This window comes from Primulina huaijiensis, chromosome 3 (assembly GCF_012295235.1).
Source record: "Primulina huaijiensis isolate GDHJ02 chromosome 3, ASM1229523v2, whole genome shotgun sequence".
NCBI lineage: Eukaryota > Viridiplantae > Streptophyta > Magnoliopsida > Lamiales > Gesneriaceae > Primulina > Primulina huaijiensis.
In genome coordinates, this window is record NC_133308.1 from 21,807,003 (window position 1) to 21,825,688 (window position 18,686).

At 31.3% G+C, this 18,686-nt stretch overlaps 2 protein-coding genes across 6 annotated transcripts; both read right to left on the bottom strand.

The window, feature by feature from the left end:
• Positions 1-3,181: 3,181 nt before the first annotated feature.
• LOC140973726 (pentatricopeptide repeat-containing protein At3g04130, mitochondrial) lies at positions 3,182-7,432 on the bottom strand. 5 transcript variants are annotated; one of them, XM_073436746.1, is made up of 4 exons: positions 6,971-7,432; positions 6,879-6,900; positions 5,748-5,839; positions 3,182-5,073 (listed from the first exon to the last, which is right to left on the bottom strand). In XM_073436746.1, the coding sequence occupies exon 4, from the start codon at positions 5,028-5,030 to the stop codon at positions 3,468-3,470; it is 1,563 nt and encodes a 520-aa protein (XP_073292847.1). In that variant the 5' UTR covers positions 5,031-5,073; positions 5,748-5,839; positions 6,879-6,900; positions 6,971-7,432; the 3' UTR covers positions 3,182-3,467. The 5 variants fall into 5 exon arrangements, with proteins under 5 accessions (XP_073292847.1, XP_073292845.1, XP_073292846.1 ...); XM_073436744.1 differs by having other exon boundaries at positions 3,182-5,079; XM_073436745.1 differs by having other exon boundaries at positions 5,748-5,865.
• Positions 7,433-13,075: 5,643 nt separating this feature from the next.
• On the bottom strand, positions 13,076-18,405 carry LOC140973727 (D-xylose-proton symporter-like 2). Its single transcript, XM_073436747.1, has 14 exons — positions 18,228-18,405; positions 18,040-18,131; positions 17,668-17,746; positions 16,895-16,954; positions 16,700-16,766; positions 16,484-16,608; positions 15,447-15,548; positions 14,926-15,294; positions 14,794-14,841; positions 14,658-14,720; positions 14,176-14,256; positions 13,945-14,043; positions 13,500-13,637; positions 13,076-13,382 (listed from the first exon to the last, which is right to left on the bottom strand). Exons 1-14 carry the CDS (start codon positions 18,246-18,248, stop codon positions 13,251-13,253), a joined length of 1,476 nt encoding a protein of 491 aa, XP_073292848.1. The 5' UTR covers positions 18,249-18,405; the 3' UTR covers positions 13,076-13,250.
• Between the last annotated feature and the right edge of the window lie 281 nt (positions 18,406-18,686).

Here is an 18,686-nt window from a genome sequence, read left to right on the forward strand (position 1 = left end):
TGCATATATTATCTGAAAGAAATAAATAAAATATATATATATAAAAAAAATCTTATGAGACTGTTTCACGAGTCAATTTTGTGATATGGATTCGTGAGACGAATCTCCAATTCGATCAAATACATGAAAATGACTTGTTTTTTTAATTCAAAAAGTATTACTATACTTTTTAAATATCGACCAAATCAACTCGTCTTACGAATATAAATTCGTGAGAGTACCTCACATGAGATTTACTCAAATAAATATTGTATTATATATATATTATCGAAAAGTGAAGGCATGTAATATGTTTAAAATTTGAAGCAAACCAATTAAGAAAAGGAAAATCGAACTAAATATTATGATTTGGATTGGGGATGACAATTTTTCTTACGGGAAAAACCTGAAATGTGGTGAGTATGAGAATGTCATCCTCATCCTCGAATCCGCTCCGAAGCCCCCAATAATAATATCATTACTATAGTAACAACAATGATTTTTTTAAAATAATTAATAAAAAAGAAAACTCAAATTCATAACATTCAAATCACGATCTTGGTAATTATGTGATTTCATTTTTTTAATTAAAAACATGAATTACAAAAGTTTGTATTATTTAAGTAATACTAATATTTATATATATAATTGGATTATTGTATCAATATTCTTTAAGTGAATTTGAAAATTTTATTGGTCCGATATTTGAACCAGTGATGAAGATAATGATTTAATTCATGTCAGGTCGAAGATGATGATGAGAAGATTAAAATATTTTGCAACCTTTTTCTGTGATATTTTTGTTATGATTATTAGGGAAATTGCTTTTTTACTTTTTTTTTTTTTTTTGCGATTTTGGTATTCTATGTTTTCACATTTTAATTTTGGTCCATTATATTTATTTTTTTTTTTGGCATTTTTAGTCTTGTTTTATGACATGACTTTGATGTGACATCAATACAACGCTGACATAACTCTAACGTATATAGTGTCACATCAACATTTTTGATAAAAATTATTAAAATTCCCAAAATTCGGAAGATAAATGACTAAAAATGCGATTGATAACATAAAAAACTAAAATCGTAAATAGGCAAGCGTGTATATATAAAGAAAACAATCCAAGCTCTCCCCAGTTCCCATCACCATCTTGAACAGCCAACGTAGATCAGTCATAACTTCTCCGTCCTATGCCGAATTTCAAATTTCTTGAAGGATTTTGTTCCTTACATCCTAAGCTTCGATCTCAGCAATAAATCATAATTTTAGAGCAAATATTCTGCCAGATCACAGCGGTTGAACTTGAGCCATGTTTCTGTGATTTCTGGTGATGCCTTGCCTTGAACTCCATCAGCTTTTTGGTTGAGTTTTCTTCATTTTCAGACCTTGTTTAGCTGGTAATTGAACTCTAGTTTGCAGCACTGACTCAAACTTGTTATTCCAAGTTGCGTTCAACTCTTTTTCCTTCGGAATAGCTTGATCCAAGACTTTCTCGAGATTCAGTTAGTGAGTTGTTCTTCATGTTGCTGGGATTTGTACAATGAGAATATGTAGTTATGACCTGCATAGAATTTTTAGTGCTATGTATTTTTTCTTTGGTCACTTGAATTATCGAATTTCAATCAGTTATGGATTTGATATGAATTTTCTACTAAAATGTGTATAAATTGTATTTTGTATTTGAGTTGGGATGAGAACCTACAATATTTTGAGAATATGAGCTGTGTACTAGGATTCTGGAATTTTTTTCAAACAAAAATTGTAGATCTATGAGTATCTTTGAAATATAACCAAAATCATTTAATTCCATTAATAACCGAGATAGTTATACATGTTTTCCTGAAACTACTTTGTTATAGAATTTTGTCCGCGATTTGGGTAGATGTTGTGTGTTCTAATAAATCTTGTGCACAAAAAATTTAGAGTTTGAAATATGGGAATTTGAGTTAGGATTTCATCCATGTATGATAAGTATATTATGAATGAGTATTTGGTTGAGTTGAATTATTTTAGTTTTGTTGACGAATTGTGGAATTATTCGGCACATTATCTTTTAGTTAGGCCGAAAAGATCAAAATTGAGCGTTTAAAGTTCGTTTAGATATGTTACAGTTCGGTAACATACAACGGTAACGTATAAATTAAGTTTTAAACATATTTGTATATTGTTAGGTGTGTTAATGTGATTATGTTGTTTGTATGATTTGTTAAATGCCTCGTTGATTATATGTTTATTATTTTGACATATATTTTGATATTTAGTTTAGGGCATGATATTATGACATTCATATTGAGTTATATCATTCTTGTGACACATTCCTTTTGTTATATTATATTCTTGGTATACGTGATTATTTTGGAATCAGCTGGCGGCTTACTAGTCGAGTTATCCCTGATACCAAAAATTTGTGATTGTCTATTTCTTGATGCATTTTATGTGCGATATGCACTTGAAATATTGATATCATATGTTGTTTGTTATTGTGACTTCATGTTGTACTGTTATCGTATCAGCTGTATAGAGGTCGAGTATAGAGGTTGAGTCGTGGGTGTTTGTTAAGCATAGCACGACATACCTTGCATATCGGTTTAGCTGATGACGATGTAGCTCCCATGTGTGTTATTGATCGAACATTACTCATGTTGTAATTTTTTAAAAAACATATCCAAATTATAATATATAAACATATATTGACATGTCATCAAAAGCATTGCATTTATTAAAAAAAATAATTAAATACATCATTCAATTGCACTTTCTTTCGCTACCATTGTTATAACAAAAGTACTAAAAGATAATTGTATATATCATGTCATGGTAACCTTTTAAAAGAGCCATCAGTACAGAGCATTTTCATCGTATATTGTACAGAACAACAACAAACAAACAAACAAAAAAAGGAAAAAAAACTATTTAGAATAGCTGTAAAGATAATCTCATTACATCTTTTTTTTCCACCACTAAAGTCATCCATAATGTCTTGATAAACTTATATTAAGACTTTCATTTTGTTTATATTTTTTAAAAAAACTGATAAAATAATTGAAGTACCTCCTAAGCCACTTAAATATTCACAAATAAAATAAACTAAGCAATTACTTTATTAGAAAATAAACTAAGCGTTTTTTTGTTGTTGAAATAACCTAGGCATTTTGATGAATATAATGTGGCATACCATTCAAAGCACTTTATACAATAATAATTCACACATAATCCTTCTAGCCAAATAAAATAACAGGAATATCTTCTAGATGACTTGATACAATTCATAAAACAAATATAATTCTTGAGACACTTTCCAAGTTATTCTCAAGTAACATGTAAGCTACAATATTAACAAATTAATTAGTTCCCCAGCCTGGATAAGTCACAACCAAACATTCCAAGTGACACTGATATACATAGTCTGGGTTTCTTGTGTGAGAATTCCTACCTAGGCAAGTTGTGAATGCATCAAAATAAAAAGTTAGACAAAAAACAATGGTCATTCAAGATGATTCCATTCTTTTCACATAGTCTTCAATCCACTCAACTTCATCACACATGTTCTTTTCTTTGATCTCTTTCAAAAGAAATGAACATGTAAGATATCTAGGTTTCAATCCTTGAGTGATCATATCCCTGAAAAGCTGGTAAGCCCACTCACAACTGTTATTTCTGCACAGTCCATGAATCAATAATGTGTATGTTGCCAAATCAAGACATAAATGGTGCTTCTTAACCATGGTATCCACCAACTTCGTCAAACACTCACCCGTCTTCCCAGCTCTGAAATATGACTTTATCAGTGGATAGAATGACTGAACGTCGGGTTTACAATATGGTGAATTTTCTAAATCCCTCAAATATTGCACTGCTAGTTGCTCTTGTCTGTGGTGGCAGAACATAGAGATCATGGTATTGAAAGTCGATGTGTTTGGGATTACTTTATTATGGGGCATCTCTTTTGTAAATACATAAATAGCATCCTCCAGGCAACCAGCCCTTCTTAACGTGTGAATCAAGGCATTGTAAAACAGCACATCGGGTTTATATCCAGCTAATTTTATTCTTTCAGCCACCTTTAATGCTTCCTTGAATTCTCCAGACTTGGTCAAACAATGCATAATTGTCGTAAAGGTCACAATATTAGGATGACATCCTTGAGCTTCCATTTCATCAAGCAACTCATAGACCTTCCAAAACTGGCATTGGTAGCAATAGAACTGAATAATTGTGGAGTAGCTGATGACACATGGGCGAAAACCGTACCCTTTTATCTCTTGAATTGTCCAATATGCCTCCTCTATCCTCTTCATTTTGCACCAACCATGTATAAAAATGTTAAATGTGTTTGCATTTGGTGGAATATGTGACTTTAGTTCCAAGAATATTGCACGTGCCTGCTCAACTTTATTCTCTTTGCAAAGAGTATCGAGTAACAAGTTCATGGATTCTGTATTCTTCTCCAATCCAAACTTTTCTAGCTCGTCAAAAGTTTTTACAGCTTGTTTCCACTCTCCAGCACCAGCAAATCGTCTCATGACCTTTGCTATGGTGTTTAGTGACACGAGATGATCTTCATTCATTTCTTCCACAAGTGCCCTCATCTTTTCCATTTTCTTCATCTTCCCTAATATATCCACCAATTTATCGTACGATTCAGGCAAGGGTTTATTGGCAGAACATGTTTCCGCCCATCTAAAAATACCCAAAGCAGTCTTCCAGTCATCTTGAAAGCGATTGAGTAGGTTATCAATCAAGATACTCTGGATTTCTATTGACTTACATGCAGAATCACTTATTAGACACTGGAAAATTTCCTCTTCACTTTTCAATCCACGAACTTTAGCAATAACAACATCAATCCTCTGTCGTCTTTCAAAATCTCTGCATTTCTCGGCTGGATCAAAAGATATATTGCTCATAGTTGTGTAACACTCCACAGGGCTGCGTGATGTTGAAAAATACCGGGTGTAAATTTCGAAAACATTAAGAAAAGTGCCATGACTTCCCAATTTCAAAATGAGTAATTTGTTAGTTCTAGCAAGCCTCCTGACGCAAAAGAACATGGGGGAATCAACCGCTTATGATGTGGTGTTAAGGTCTCCGTTCCTGCAACTTTTCAATGCATAAGAAACATCACCGCACCATAATTAGCTAAATTAGTTCAAGTTTCAAATTAAGAGATGTTTAACAAAGAGTGAAAAACTAGCAGCCATTCAATTTTATTATTATATGCTTCTCCAGGGCTTCAATAAAGAGGAGCAACATCACAATGATATATTACTGGCTATTGAACTGTTCATATTTAAATAACAAAGAAAAGTGAACCAGCAAGCCTGTCATGGAATTCACAGCTGAATCCATCAATGTGAATCATACAAGATTCATAAAAAGCTGAATGATAAAGAAACATATCTGAAAATACATATAATGATTGAAAAAATTAAAATTGAAAAAAATAAATTTAATCAAAATTCAACTGAAAAATTTAATTAATTGAATTTACTCTTTATTTTTTGTATTACATTTGATGATAATACAAATTAATTTATATGCAACTATACGTATAAAAGTATAGTTTTCTCCTTTTTTTTAAAAAAAAGTGCAACTTTCTCATAATTAAAACTGAAGAATGCAGAATACATGGAATCTAACATTGGAATTTTATCTATATTTTATTTCACCACTTAATTGGTTGAAGTAGTCAAGGTGAATAAACAAAGTTGAAAGTTAATAATGTTCATTATTCAACACTATATTATCCAAGTTGGTAAGAAACTTACAAGTGCTTCCCGACAGAGCAACTCAAGATGTTTTGCTTCCAAACACTTGCTGAGGAAAGTTTTTTGTTGTTCACTCAACGACGTCAAAAAATCTGAAAGTGACTTGTTGAGGGACACGCTATGAATGGATAAAATATAATCATGGACAATAAGAAAAAGAAAACAACGCATTAGTTATGTATAAAAGTAAACCAAAAAAACCATCACATTACGGAAATAACATGTTTTCCCACAATAATCTATTACTTCAAATTATAACAAAGTGGCAGGCGAAAAAAATCATGCTCAAAAAGCAATACAGGCTGTGAGTTCAAATAATTTATGACATGTCTCATAACAGTTCGAACGTAGGACAAAATACCAGGGTTCATTCATCAGGGATGGGAACATAACAACGGAACATCATTGCTTTATCCAACAATAATTTCAATCTTTCTACATACAGTAACTGCTATTTCCTTATTAAGTAGATTACATAAATAATAAACTGCAAAACAGGATGCATTTACTAGCATGAAATATTGAGGAACTTTATAGCACAAACATAAGCTATGAGCTATTTTCACGTCGATAGTCGGAATACCTATATAATTCTTTGAAAAAGTAGCAATCTTTGTTCGGAAAACATAATAGCCATAAATCACAATTTCAAGTCTGAACTGATAATATACACCAATCGGAACTCATCACATTATTTCACCAATAAATAACTGAAACACTATATTTTCCGAAAATTAGCAACAGCTGATTATTTTCCCAAAATCCACACCAATAATTTTATTTAAATACTTTAAGATGTTAAACCGGCAATTTCCAACTCTCTCAACTCAACACCAACAATTATTTCGACTTCAGCATTTTATGCCAAAATTAACACAATTGAAAATACAATAGTTCATCTTCACTAAATTTGCACAACCAATTTATCGTAAATATTTATTTACCAAAAATTTCATAAACATATCGGAACCATAAAATATATTTCTTAAAAATTCGAAATGTTTAAATTTTAGGCTAAAACTCAATTCCAACAATTCATCGAAATATCGTAGTCCAAATTATCGCAAATTAAATAATTCACCAAAAGTCGAATCTAATAGTTCGACACGCAACTAGGTTTGTTGGGTTTACCTCAATCATGAAACTTTGGTACCTGCACAAAAATCCAACAACAATCAATATCTAGCACGATAATCGAATAAAATCGAGTGGGAAATTCTCACCCTCGGGACAGTGGTTAAACCGACTCACAAAGGCTAGAAAATCGAGATTAACACTCCTCAAAAATCAAAATAAGTCGAGCAAGGCGGATACATGGCGGCGAGCGGCGGTCGCGAGGCCAAAATCGAGACAGAGGGCGGTGGTCGCGGCTGAAAGCGACGGGCTAGGTCCAAAACATATAGCCCATCGCTAAATCGAGCTTCTGAAGGACTGAGCTAATCAACGGCGAAAATGAAGGAAATCGCGAGATGAAACAGCGCGCAGTCTGCGCGAGAAATGAAGGGCGACGGGTCGAAGGAAGCTCGCTATTTCAGGCCAAAATGGTAAGCCCCAAGCACTGGAGAACCTTCATCCGTGCTCGGTGCACCCTGCACCTCTTCCGGCAGTGGTGCGGCGGTGGAGGCGGCAAAATTGGCAAAAACAACGGTTTCAATCAATTTTACTGTATATGAGAGGTGATGGACCAGGGATGTACATGGATCGGGTCGACATCCCTACCTATAATTATATTTTCTTAGATTTAATTATTTTGAATAAATTATGAATATTTATTAAATTATTATTGAGAATAATAAAAAATATATATATAAATAATAAATTAAATTTATAAAAAATAATAAAATATTAAAAATAATTTATTTTAATATCATTATCCAACAAAATAACATCAACTCTATATTAATAATTTTCTTCATTTCATCCAAATAATATCATTCAATAAAACCATATTATAATTAAATTATACCCAAAAATTAATATATATAATTTAATAATTTATATATATTGATTTAATCGAATATACGGGTTAGGTGTAAGTATGATAATTCAAGATCCGGATCCATCTCTATATCCAAAAATATTCATAATTGATTATCTATTTATTTAAAAAATCATCTTTATACATTCTTTCATTCGAGTTGAGTAAAATTGTTACAAAAGATTAAAAATTTAAAAATCAGTTATTATTTTATCTATCAAAATTTTAAATAATAAATAAAAAAATTTCAAAAAAAATTATTTAATTTATCATTTATTAGATGAAAATTTTTTGATTAAAAAATTTAATTATTTTTAAATACATGTTAAAAATATTTATATTAAAGTTATAATAATAATAATTTATGAACATCAATATCGCAAAAATTTACGATAAAATTCTTTTAAAATTTTGAATTTTAAAAAAAATTGAAAATATATAAAAATAACACAAAACTCAAAATCATATTAAAAAATAAATGAAATAATATAGTCGATGTAAATATTTAAATATAATTTATATTTTTGTTTATTTTAAAGTGATTATTCTAAAGATTATTTTGAAGTTTGACAGAATTCAAAGTAAGAATTGTTTGGAAATAGAAGTGTAAAGTTAATACAAGCAAAATTCTGAGTGCATGGAGAATAAATGCTTCCAAGCTTAATTTTTAGTTAAATGACAATCATATCATTAACTATATAAAATTGATATCTTTTAATTATCTAAAATTCGATACTCACACCATCTACAAATGTGTTGATATAAATATTATTGTATTATTAAAATTGAATCAAATATTAATTTATTTTTTTATAAAATGCTTGAAAAAATATATTTAATTAATACTTGCAAAAATATATTTAATTAATAAAAATATAAAAAATTACAAAATTTGTATAAATACATAAAATGTGTATAAAAAATTTTGGAAATGCAAATTATATAAAAATTCAAAATATTATTTAAAAAATAAATATAATATAATAAATATTTTAAATATATAACTGTCAACTTGTAATTTTAAACTCTAAACAAAAAACAGAAGTAAGAAAAAACATCATACTCTTGCTTCTAGCTTTTTAAAAAAATTTTAAGATAAAGTTGGCATTCACAAACATTCAAAAACACAGTCCTATAGATAGAATCTAATGAGTGTTTCCTAAAAACTATTTCAAACACTTCTTTAATAAGGTAATTCAACATTAATTAATACAGAAAGACGGTGGCGGACTCGCTGCCACACAAACTGGGTTGGGACTAGGGTTTCGATTCGGGAATATTAGTATGTGTTTTTGTACATGTGACTTACTCATATGTGAAATATTACAATTTTAATCATATAAATAAGTGTGTTTTTATACACGTGACTTAACAAAGTTTGGTTTTCATCCAACAACCTTGAATTTTTTTTTGTTTTACTCTTTTTTTTTTTTGGCTCAAAACTATCATATTCACAAAATATTATTCGTTTGACATCCATGTTCTCTACATGAATCATGTGACAAAAATAAAACATATATTATATATATATATAATAAAATAAAATAACAAATTTTTTCTTCACATTTTTTTAGAATTGGAGGTCGTTTTACTTTATGTTTCCCTTATTTTTTGCTTAGATTAATTTTAATGTGTGTAATAAGTTTTACAATAATCAAATGTGTCACTTACGAGAGTATCAATATCAAATAAATCATATTTGATGAATTTATTGATTTTCTATTTTAAAAAAAATTTAAATTCAATGCGTGTATAATATAGGCCTTATAAAAAAAACTCATTATATCTTATTTATATATAAATTTAAGCTATGAAATAGTTTTTATATTGAATCAAACATCCTCATGAATAACTTAATTTATATTAATTGAACTTATTTATATAAATTGAATTCATTTGGGTTACACTTGAGTTGATGGATTCAAATCCGTGGATGTCAAATGTATTTTTAGTATTTTAGATGAACAAAATCATGAACTTCATATTCACATCTTGTATGTTTATATAATATGTTGAAACATTTCATGTTCGTAATCTTGATTTTGATGTTAACAAAACTTGTTATTACATATTTATTCACATTTGAAGTTGCAAACACAAGAAGGAAACTGAAACTTAATTTAGCCAAACTGAATTTCTAGCGAGTTTCAGTATTTTAATGATATCTTTCAGCTGGATGATTCAAATGACAATACGCCTATGTGATTTATCAGAAAACTTAATTTGAAATAAGTCGTTTCTCACGTCAGTTTGATAAAATTGGATGTTATCTAGGTCAAACTGATCGCTGAATAATCAAACTGATTGCACGAAAACAGCAATCAGTTGGGTATGAGCAGTTGCGACATTTTGGCCATATGAATCAGCTCGTTTATTGGAATGAAGCGATTCAGTATGCGTTGGAAAGATAGGACGACGATCTACAAATCATCTTCGGAAGTCAAAGTATGAATCGAAGCTTAAGATGTTGATAAATGACGATGAAACTACTGATTTTGCACAAACTGAAATCAGCGAGGCTGATTTCAGCACACCAGCTGAACTGAACCAGTTGAGCAGTTGACCAATTGACTAGAACCAGTGGAGCTGCTGACTAGTTGACCAATTGACTAGTTTAGGCTCGGATAATTGTCCAACAAGACGAATTTGACTATTGCAATTTCAGAAACAGCACAGAAACTATCCAAACGGTCATATTCTCGTGTCAAATGTATATATCATTGTTGGGACCTATAAATGCAACATCTTAAGATCAAACAATAGCTTTTGAAGAAGATTCAAAGCATGAGCAATTAGCATGAAGAAATCAGCTAGTTGAGAGCACAAGCTCTCGTGTGATGATACATTTGAGATGTACACTGTAAATGATAAATTCATCACACACAATCACTCACATATATACAAGAGTTGAATTTCAAAGTTTAGTTGAGTGAGTCTTCACACAAAGATATTAAAGATTGTGTTTGTAGTCTTAGCATAAGAGACGTCAAACATTATGCGGATTGTGATGGTGTGGCCTACAATCGAAAGTATGCTAGGAGTTTCAATTAGGTAAGAGATAAGTCCTAAGTTGAAATAGGTTTGTACCAGGTGATGTATAAATCAAAGTCTTCTAGTGAATCCTTCCCATGAGGAAGAAAAGATGACGTAGGAGTTGTTAATCTCCGAACATTCATAAACAAATCTGTGTCTATTTATTTATTGCATTTATTTACATTGTTTTAAAGATACATTATTGAAGCATTTTATGTGTTATTCAAATACTAAAATATTGCATACTAAATTTTTGTTAAAATGCTTCAACCAAAATATTTTTACTCATTCAACTTGCATATATTTTAAATATTTTACAAAATATTTAATCGGTTTCTACGAAGGATTATTTGAGTGTCTTCCGTTTGATTTGAAAACCAAACTCGATTTAATTAATTGGTTTTCAATATTTCAAGAACCGAGATATTACATGTCAACAATTTTTCCCCCAAACCGATCCTATCATAATATTTTATGTTAATTATGATTGATTCCAAATTCATCAAATAATGATGTCATTTGAAATTCATTATATTTTGTGTAACTAATATACAAATAAATGATGTATGAATTTAAAATTTGATATATTATTTCATTGTAAACAATAAAATTATAATTGAAATTCATGGATTATAAATCCATCTACCCAAGTACACGATTAGAGAAATTAAGTATTATAACCAATTTGTAAAGCATATTTTTAAAAACAGTCTACTGCCCTTGATATTTAAAATATAGCATTTGATAATTTAAAAAGCCTAAATACCTTTTTCCCATCGGGGTATTTTATTTTTTAACCTCGGTCAACTTTTTTTTTTATTTAAAAAATGACATCTTCAAGTGTATTTCACTTGAGGAGGTCATTTTTTTTTTAAAAAAAAGTTGATCGATGTTATTTAACCAATTTCTCCTTCCCCATCTATATGCTCCAAAAAAAGTATATTACTACAACTTAATGAAATAAATTATACCATTTTAATTTTTTTAGTTCGACTGGTAATTTTTTTTATTTCGCTCATATAAACTTATAAATTATTATAATAAATTCACAAACATTTTCATCGACATTAATTTTGCAACTTTATATTTTTTTAATGTAAGTAGACTGATACTAATTTCCCCAAATAATATTATTATAATACATTAATTTATTTTAATAATAATTTTTTATAATAATAATAATTTAATAAGATCACAAAATTTAATATGAATTAATGTATAATTATATTTTTTATAACCTATATTTTTGTCCGTGTATAATAAACGATTTAGCTTATATAATATAATAATAGCGTCTGTGTGAAACTAAAACATTTATTTAAAAAATTAGTCACTGTCATTACTTATTCAAAAATAAATCTCTACCTATACGTTTCTTTTCTTTATTTTTCATGAATAATATAAATACTCAAGAAGAAAATTTTGAACGAAAAAAGAGGAATGAGAAATTGTGAGGGAGCTGATTTATTTATTTATTTATTAAATGCAGAGAAGAGAGGGAAAGACTATATGGTTGTGAGAAAATCTAATAAAAAATCAGTAATGGGAAAAATAAATTAAGAATATATTTGGAACTTGACACAATTAAAAGGCCATTTTGATAAATAGGTAAATGCAAGGCCGAAATTGATTATAGTAGTCTACTAGAAGTCTTTTAAGAAAATGTATCTTAAATTTAACCACTATTTTGTTAATTAAATGCAGCGTCTTACATGGCGGTAGCGGTCAGTGATCGCCTACCGTCTCGGCCACTTAGGTAGTGCCTAGACAGTTGATTTTTGTTATTATTTCTATACATAATTATATACAATCATGTAATGCTGTCACAAAATGTCATCTTATGTAATTATTATGTTTTTGTATAAATAAGCTTCATACAATACAATTTATACAATGTGCAAATAAATATATAAATACAACCAACAACATAATTAATAAAGATTTGTCATCGTATTAACGTTGAAGTCATACAATACAATACAATTTATTATAAATATACAAGAGCTAACCTTGAGGGCTTATCGCAGGGGTGGTGGCGGGCAGCTCGAGGCAGAAGGAGGCGAGGGTTGTGGGTGACTAGGCTGGTGGAGCTATTATATCTTGGAAAAGAAAGTGGATAAGTATATTAATAGGCAAAAACTTGTGTGAGACGGTCTCACATATCGTATTTTGTAATATGAATCTCTTATTTAGGTCATCAATGAAAAATATTACTTTTTATGCTAAGAATATTACTTTTTATTGTGAATATCGGTAAGATTGACCCGTCTCACAGCGTGATTGAACTTGGTAAATTAGTAAGTCGGCAGGGGAAATATGGAAGGAATACCACAAAATTAAAATTAATTGTACTTGCAAGGACAGGACAGGAAAATCCTAGTATAGTGACCACTGCAAGCTAACATGATTTTATTCCAGTATTATTCGTTTACAACACAAAATCTGCCTTTCTAATAAATAATGACAGACATCAGACGGAGTAGCTGGTAAGTTTAAAGCAGTTTAGCCTCAATTTCTTCAAGGGAAAGCCCTTTTGTCTCTGGTACAACAAAGAAGATGAATATGAGAGATAACACTGCTATGCCCCCGAATATGAAAAATAGAATCCCAGCTCCAACCAACTCCTGCAATCACAGTCAAATCTAGTTGTCGTAAGCATATATATAAATTGCACCAGACGTATGTTTTACATAATTATATCATGAGATCATAAACGAGAATGTTTAGCGAAAAACTGGCACCTTCAGAGGAGAAAACGCAAAGGTCACAAGTGCATTTGCTCCAAAATTCAATAGAACTGCCACGCTCAATCCTCGTCCTCTTAGACGCAAGGGGAACACTTCTGAAATCATCAGCCAACCAATGGGACCAAATGATAACTGTACAAATATACTTGCAAAATGTTAAATGCGTTCCACTTTCACCATGATATCCAATTAAAATAATATAAACAAGCTATATATCAGAGAATAGATGGAAACACTGATACCCTGTTCTCAAAGAAAGGTATACAACCCATTAGATGCACCAAGTAAAACAGTAAAGAGTCGTAGTTTTAGCCAAACAAAATCATACTCTTACTGACTGGCACAATTAAAACTTGCCTAATCATCTGATTCTGACCCTTCTAGTACAGAAGGCACCAGAAGACTAAAGAGCATAGTAAAAAATGACGTTGGTAGCTACCTGGTAACATCCAACATATGTGAGCAAGGCAGCGACAGCTACAGCAGGTATGTCACCTAGGTAAGTGTAATAAGATCCCAAGAAAAATAGAGATATTACCTGCCGCATTATCAAAATACTATTAGGACTTTATCTTAGAGTTGAATAAATAATATCACAAATAACTTGAAATTCGATAAGTCTGAGTATTAAAAATCGATGATAGATCCTAGAACTAATGGCATGACTTACAATACCAGATACACCGCCAAGGAGCAGAGGTCGCCTCCCCAATCTATCAATAATTAGAACGGCTACCCCGGTCATAACCAGCTACAAAAGTGAAGACATCAACTATTTGAGTGAATTAAAAAGGTAAATTTAATATGACAGACAAATGTATGAACGCAGGGAAGAAAGGAAAAATCTTCGAACTGTATACTTAAGAATACAGCAAAGAGTGAGCACAGCTATTGTAAAAGTAAATATAAAATGCCACTGCTACGCTAATACTGATGCAATATGCCAGAAAGGGGTATGTGAATGAGAAAAGAAGAAAGAAAAAAAATATAAGCATAATAATTAACCGAACTGAATCTGAGCATGTGGCCAACCAATTAGCCAAGTGGTAAGGAATTGTCTTTTCAGGATTACTTGTCTTGGACATACAAATATATGCATAGGTATGTATTTAAAGAAAGGTAAACAAGAGAACCACCGTAGAATCTGCTTACCTTCAGGAAACCAAGTAGAACTGACACCTTTGTTGCATCTGATGCTGCAGAAAATCCTGCACTCTATCATACGTATAGCATTCTGTCAACTGAAGTAACATAAACTAAGACTTCACTGTTGATTCAAACAATATACCTGAAAAATTGTTGTGGCATAGTACAAGACACTTGGTTGCCCTGTTATCTGCCATGAAAAGACCAAAAGGCATGAGTTTATAATTGCAACATTGGGTATGTACAAGAAAAAGAAAGATACAATGACATATACCTGCTGAAATACAACAAGCCCACCACCAATTTGAAGTGCTTTCAAGCATTTTCCCTGAAACATCTCAGCTATTGAAGCTTCTCGCTCTTCTTGCATTTGAGAAAGCTCCAATAAAATTTCATCAACCTTTTGAGATGCCGAATCAACAATAACTTCACCTCTCAGCCGACACAAGCAAGTAATAGCAGAATCTCTTAAACCCTGCATGTCTCCTTTTCCCTGTATGGCTTGCAGAAGAATCCATCTGGGTGATGGCGGCAGCGACCACATCCCAATTCCCATGATGAATGCCAAAGGAGAACTAATTCCATAGATGAAGCGCCAGCCTGAAACTGACTCGACCAAAAGACTACCAGCTATATAGCCCATCTACAACAAAATTCAGGCGCTTAATACAAAATATGACGATATATATGAAGTTAAAATTGCATAAAAGGCTTATTCATAGTCGACAAAAATATTCAACGAAAAGACACTTCAAATGTAAGTATGGAATCTCTCTCAAGAAACTTGATACTTACAAGCATTCCAAGAACAATAAAAAATTCTTTAAGGGAAATTAGCTGCCCCCGTATTTGACTTGGAGCTGTTTCGGCAATGTACATTGGAGCAGCATGCATTGCCTGCAAATATTGGAGGAAATCATTAAGAGATCAATAAAGAATTTAAATAACCAGACCAAACTACTACCATCACTCCCTTTTATGGAACATTTCATATGTCAAGGTTCATTCTCCTTCCTGGACTCTACTTTATGACCCAATAGGTAAATTGTAAGGGCGTCAATTCAGGTGAATCGGGTAGGTTGGGTCGGATTGAGCAATAGTACTATTCAAAAATTACTCAACCCGAACCCGAGCCAACCCGATCAACCCGATTTGAATTTTTTTGAAAGAAAAATAAATAAAATTCAAAAAAAATAATATTTTAATTTAAACACATAATAACAAAATCTCACTCGTATATATGATTTAAATTTAAAAGTCTAATTGTACAAAAATAAAATATTTTTTTCTAAATCAAATAAACAATTGTTTAAAAAATAAAAAATGTTCAAAATAAATATTAAATTATGAAAATTTATGATATAAATATACAATCAATATTTTTTCAGACATACAATATATAAAAATGTAAGCAATATTTATTAATTATATATATATTTTTAAAAAAATTAAAATTTTGACCCGAGTTGACCAGAACCCAACCCAACCCTATCATTTTTTTCGGCCCCAAACTTGATTTTTTTCGGGTTGAACCGTGTCGGGTTGATGGGTCATGTCTGATTTTGACGCCCCTAGTAAATTGGTACATTATCAGATTGTGACAGTTCAATCCGAGCTGGAAATTTAATAGTGTGTTTGCATCAGTGTGGAACAGCAATCAGATTGTGAGAATGCAACTTGCAGAAAAAAAGGTAGCCACTGTTAAACAACATCAGGCACTCATATACACTTAGAAGCAAATGAGATGGTAAAAGAAATTGAAACAAAGAAAACAGGAGAGAATTTCAGAGAGTAGACAATCAAAATAGGGTCACGTTGATTTGCGTACTCACCAATCCAATTCCTATTCCATAAATGAAACGCCCAATCACCAAAACAACAAAAGCAGGAGCAAAAGCTGTTATCAGAGCCCCAACAAGGTACATCAAGGAGGAAAGAATTAGTTCCTTCCTTCTTCCTGTAGTATCAAGCAGTAACGAGAAGTCAACAATTAAAACATAATGTCATTCGATATATACTTCAAGCCAATCAATATAAATTAAACTAACCAAGAAAGTCTGCCACATTAAACGCCAAAATTGAGCCTATCAATGCACCATACAATGAGCCACTTGTCTGCCATAATCAGGAGATAAAAAAATTATATATATGATATCCCATTAGAACTAGGTCGCTGAAAAATTATGATGCCAAAAATATATATATATCATATTGTTGTAACCAAGAAAGGACAGATTGCTTACAACAAGACCAACTTCCACTGATGATAAATCATACCATGAAATCCCACTTGAACTGGCAGACTGCAGAAGAAGTTACCAGAAACCAATTATATATCAGTTACTAAGTGGCGATAATCTAGATTGGCTAAGTTTTACTAAAAGCAGCAATTAACTTTTTAATTTACTTGTCAAAATCAGCAAATTTCACCCTCCACAACTCTTGGATAAAGATAATTGAGTACGCTATTAAAGCATAATTAAGTTTGTCCTACCCACTTTTCAAACTTTTGAGCTAATAACAATAGAAGTAGCAATGAGTCACTACAAAAATCTTCAGTTATCTGGTGTTTGCTTTTACCCCACTTGTCGAAACACTTAATGCATTTAAAATGAGATTCACAAAGGTAACTTAGTGGTAAGAGCGGAACAATTTTGTTAAACACAATTCCATCAAAGAAGGCTCCAGTACAAAGTTCAAATGTTTAATAGAATCAATAAAAGCTCAAATAAGAGCATTAAACATGGTATACTCTTATCCATCTAACTTCAGTTTATTGTTGTAAATGGTCCCTGAACTTGCATAGTTCTATAAAATTGAAGTCTTTATAATCATGTAACATCTGAATCCCTAATAATTCAATGCCCAAATTTTTGTAGATAAATAGGACAGGAATAATATCCTCAACTGGCCAAAATTTATGCCTATGAGAAACCAAAGCTTCTATAAAGCCGACGGCAAGGTAAAGCATGGAATAATTAGTTTCTAGGAGTCCTCTTGAAGGTGTTAACAGTACCTGAATAGAGATAGTAGCAGAGGATGTGGCTCCAATATCATATCCATAGAGTAGTCCGCCAAAAGCAGGGAACAAGAACCTGACATTTATTCCTCAGTTATAACTTATAATACCACACTGCCGACAAAAATAATGACTGAAAATTCTACAGAAATGATGGCAACTGAACAACAGAGAAAATTTTGTCGAAGCAAAAACCCAACTAGTTCACATGATAGGTCAAGTTTAGGCAACTGAGAATCCACGCAACCCATGTCCCTCAGCTCTTTCGAATCACAAGCAAAAACGTAACATGAATTAAACCTACCCAACGATCTAATTACATACAAAGTAAACGCCATGAAAGATGAAATTAAAAGAAGTAGAACTCACGGAAGAATGGCTGAAACCACCGAAAAATTCTCGTATTCACTTCTCAAAAGAGGCTGCTGCACGCCATCGCTGTGACGTGAAGTTTTTGGATCCTAAGAATTTGCGGAAAAAAAAAAAAAAAGCAAGCAAGTCAGAATAAATTCAAGTGCAAGAACAACATCAATAAATGTTTTTCCCCTGAAAGATACCTTTCCATTCCCAGAAGGCATGTCTGGTGCAAACTGGTAAGAATTGATTGATTGTTCTTCGGTTGTTCAAAAAGAAGCCAGCAGCGTAGTTTGAGCAGCCGAAGGAATCTTATATGGACCAAAATGATACCGTAACTCTGTTACGGAGGATCATCAAGATTTATTTATTTATTAATTTATTCAAGGGGATAAATAAATTTTTTTTTTAAAGGAGTGAAGATTAATTTTAGTTATGTTAAAGCTTCAAACATTTGTTATTAAAAAAAAGATTTCAGACATAAAAAATATTTTTATATGTATATTTTATTTGGAGGTGAATTTTTTTACCATCGTTTACATCGAATCCAAATCCAACTAAAGCTATTCATCCATCATATTTGATAGTCACTAAAAATTTAAGGTCCAATTTCAGCAAGTGACACGGGTCCAGACACATGCTTCAAATTTGCTTTGAGCCTG

What these genes read in the sequence shown, in the direction of transcription:
- LOC140973727 (XM_073436747.1), bottom strand. Translation starts at nt 18,248, where the DNA reads ATGCCTTCTGGGAATGGAAAG. An exon ending in CTGCTACTATCTCTATTCAG is followed by an intron (nt 16,955 to 17,667) that starts GTACTGTTAACA and finishes CTTCTTCTGCAG; the next exon opens with TCTGCCAGTTCAAGTGGGAT. An exon ending in ATGCCACAACAATTTTTCAG is followed by an intron (nt 14,721 to 14,793) that starts GTATATTGTTTG and finishes TACGTATGATAG; the next exon opens with AGTGCAGGATTTTCTGCAGC.
- LOC140973726 (XM_073436746.1), bottom strand. Translation starts at nt 5,030, where the DNA reads ATGTTCTTTTGCGTCAGGAGGCTTGCTAGAACTAACAAATTACTCATT.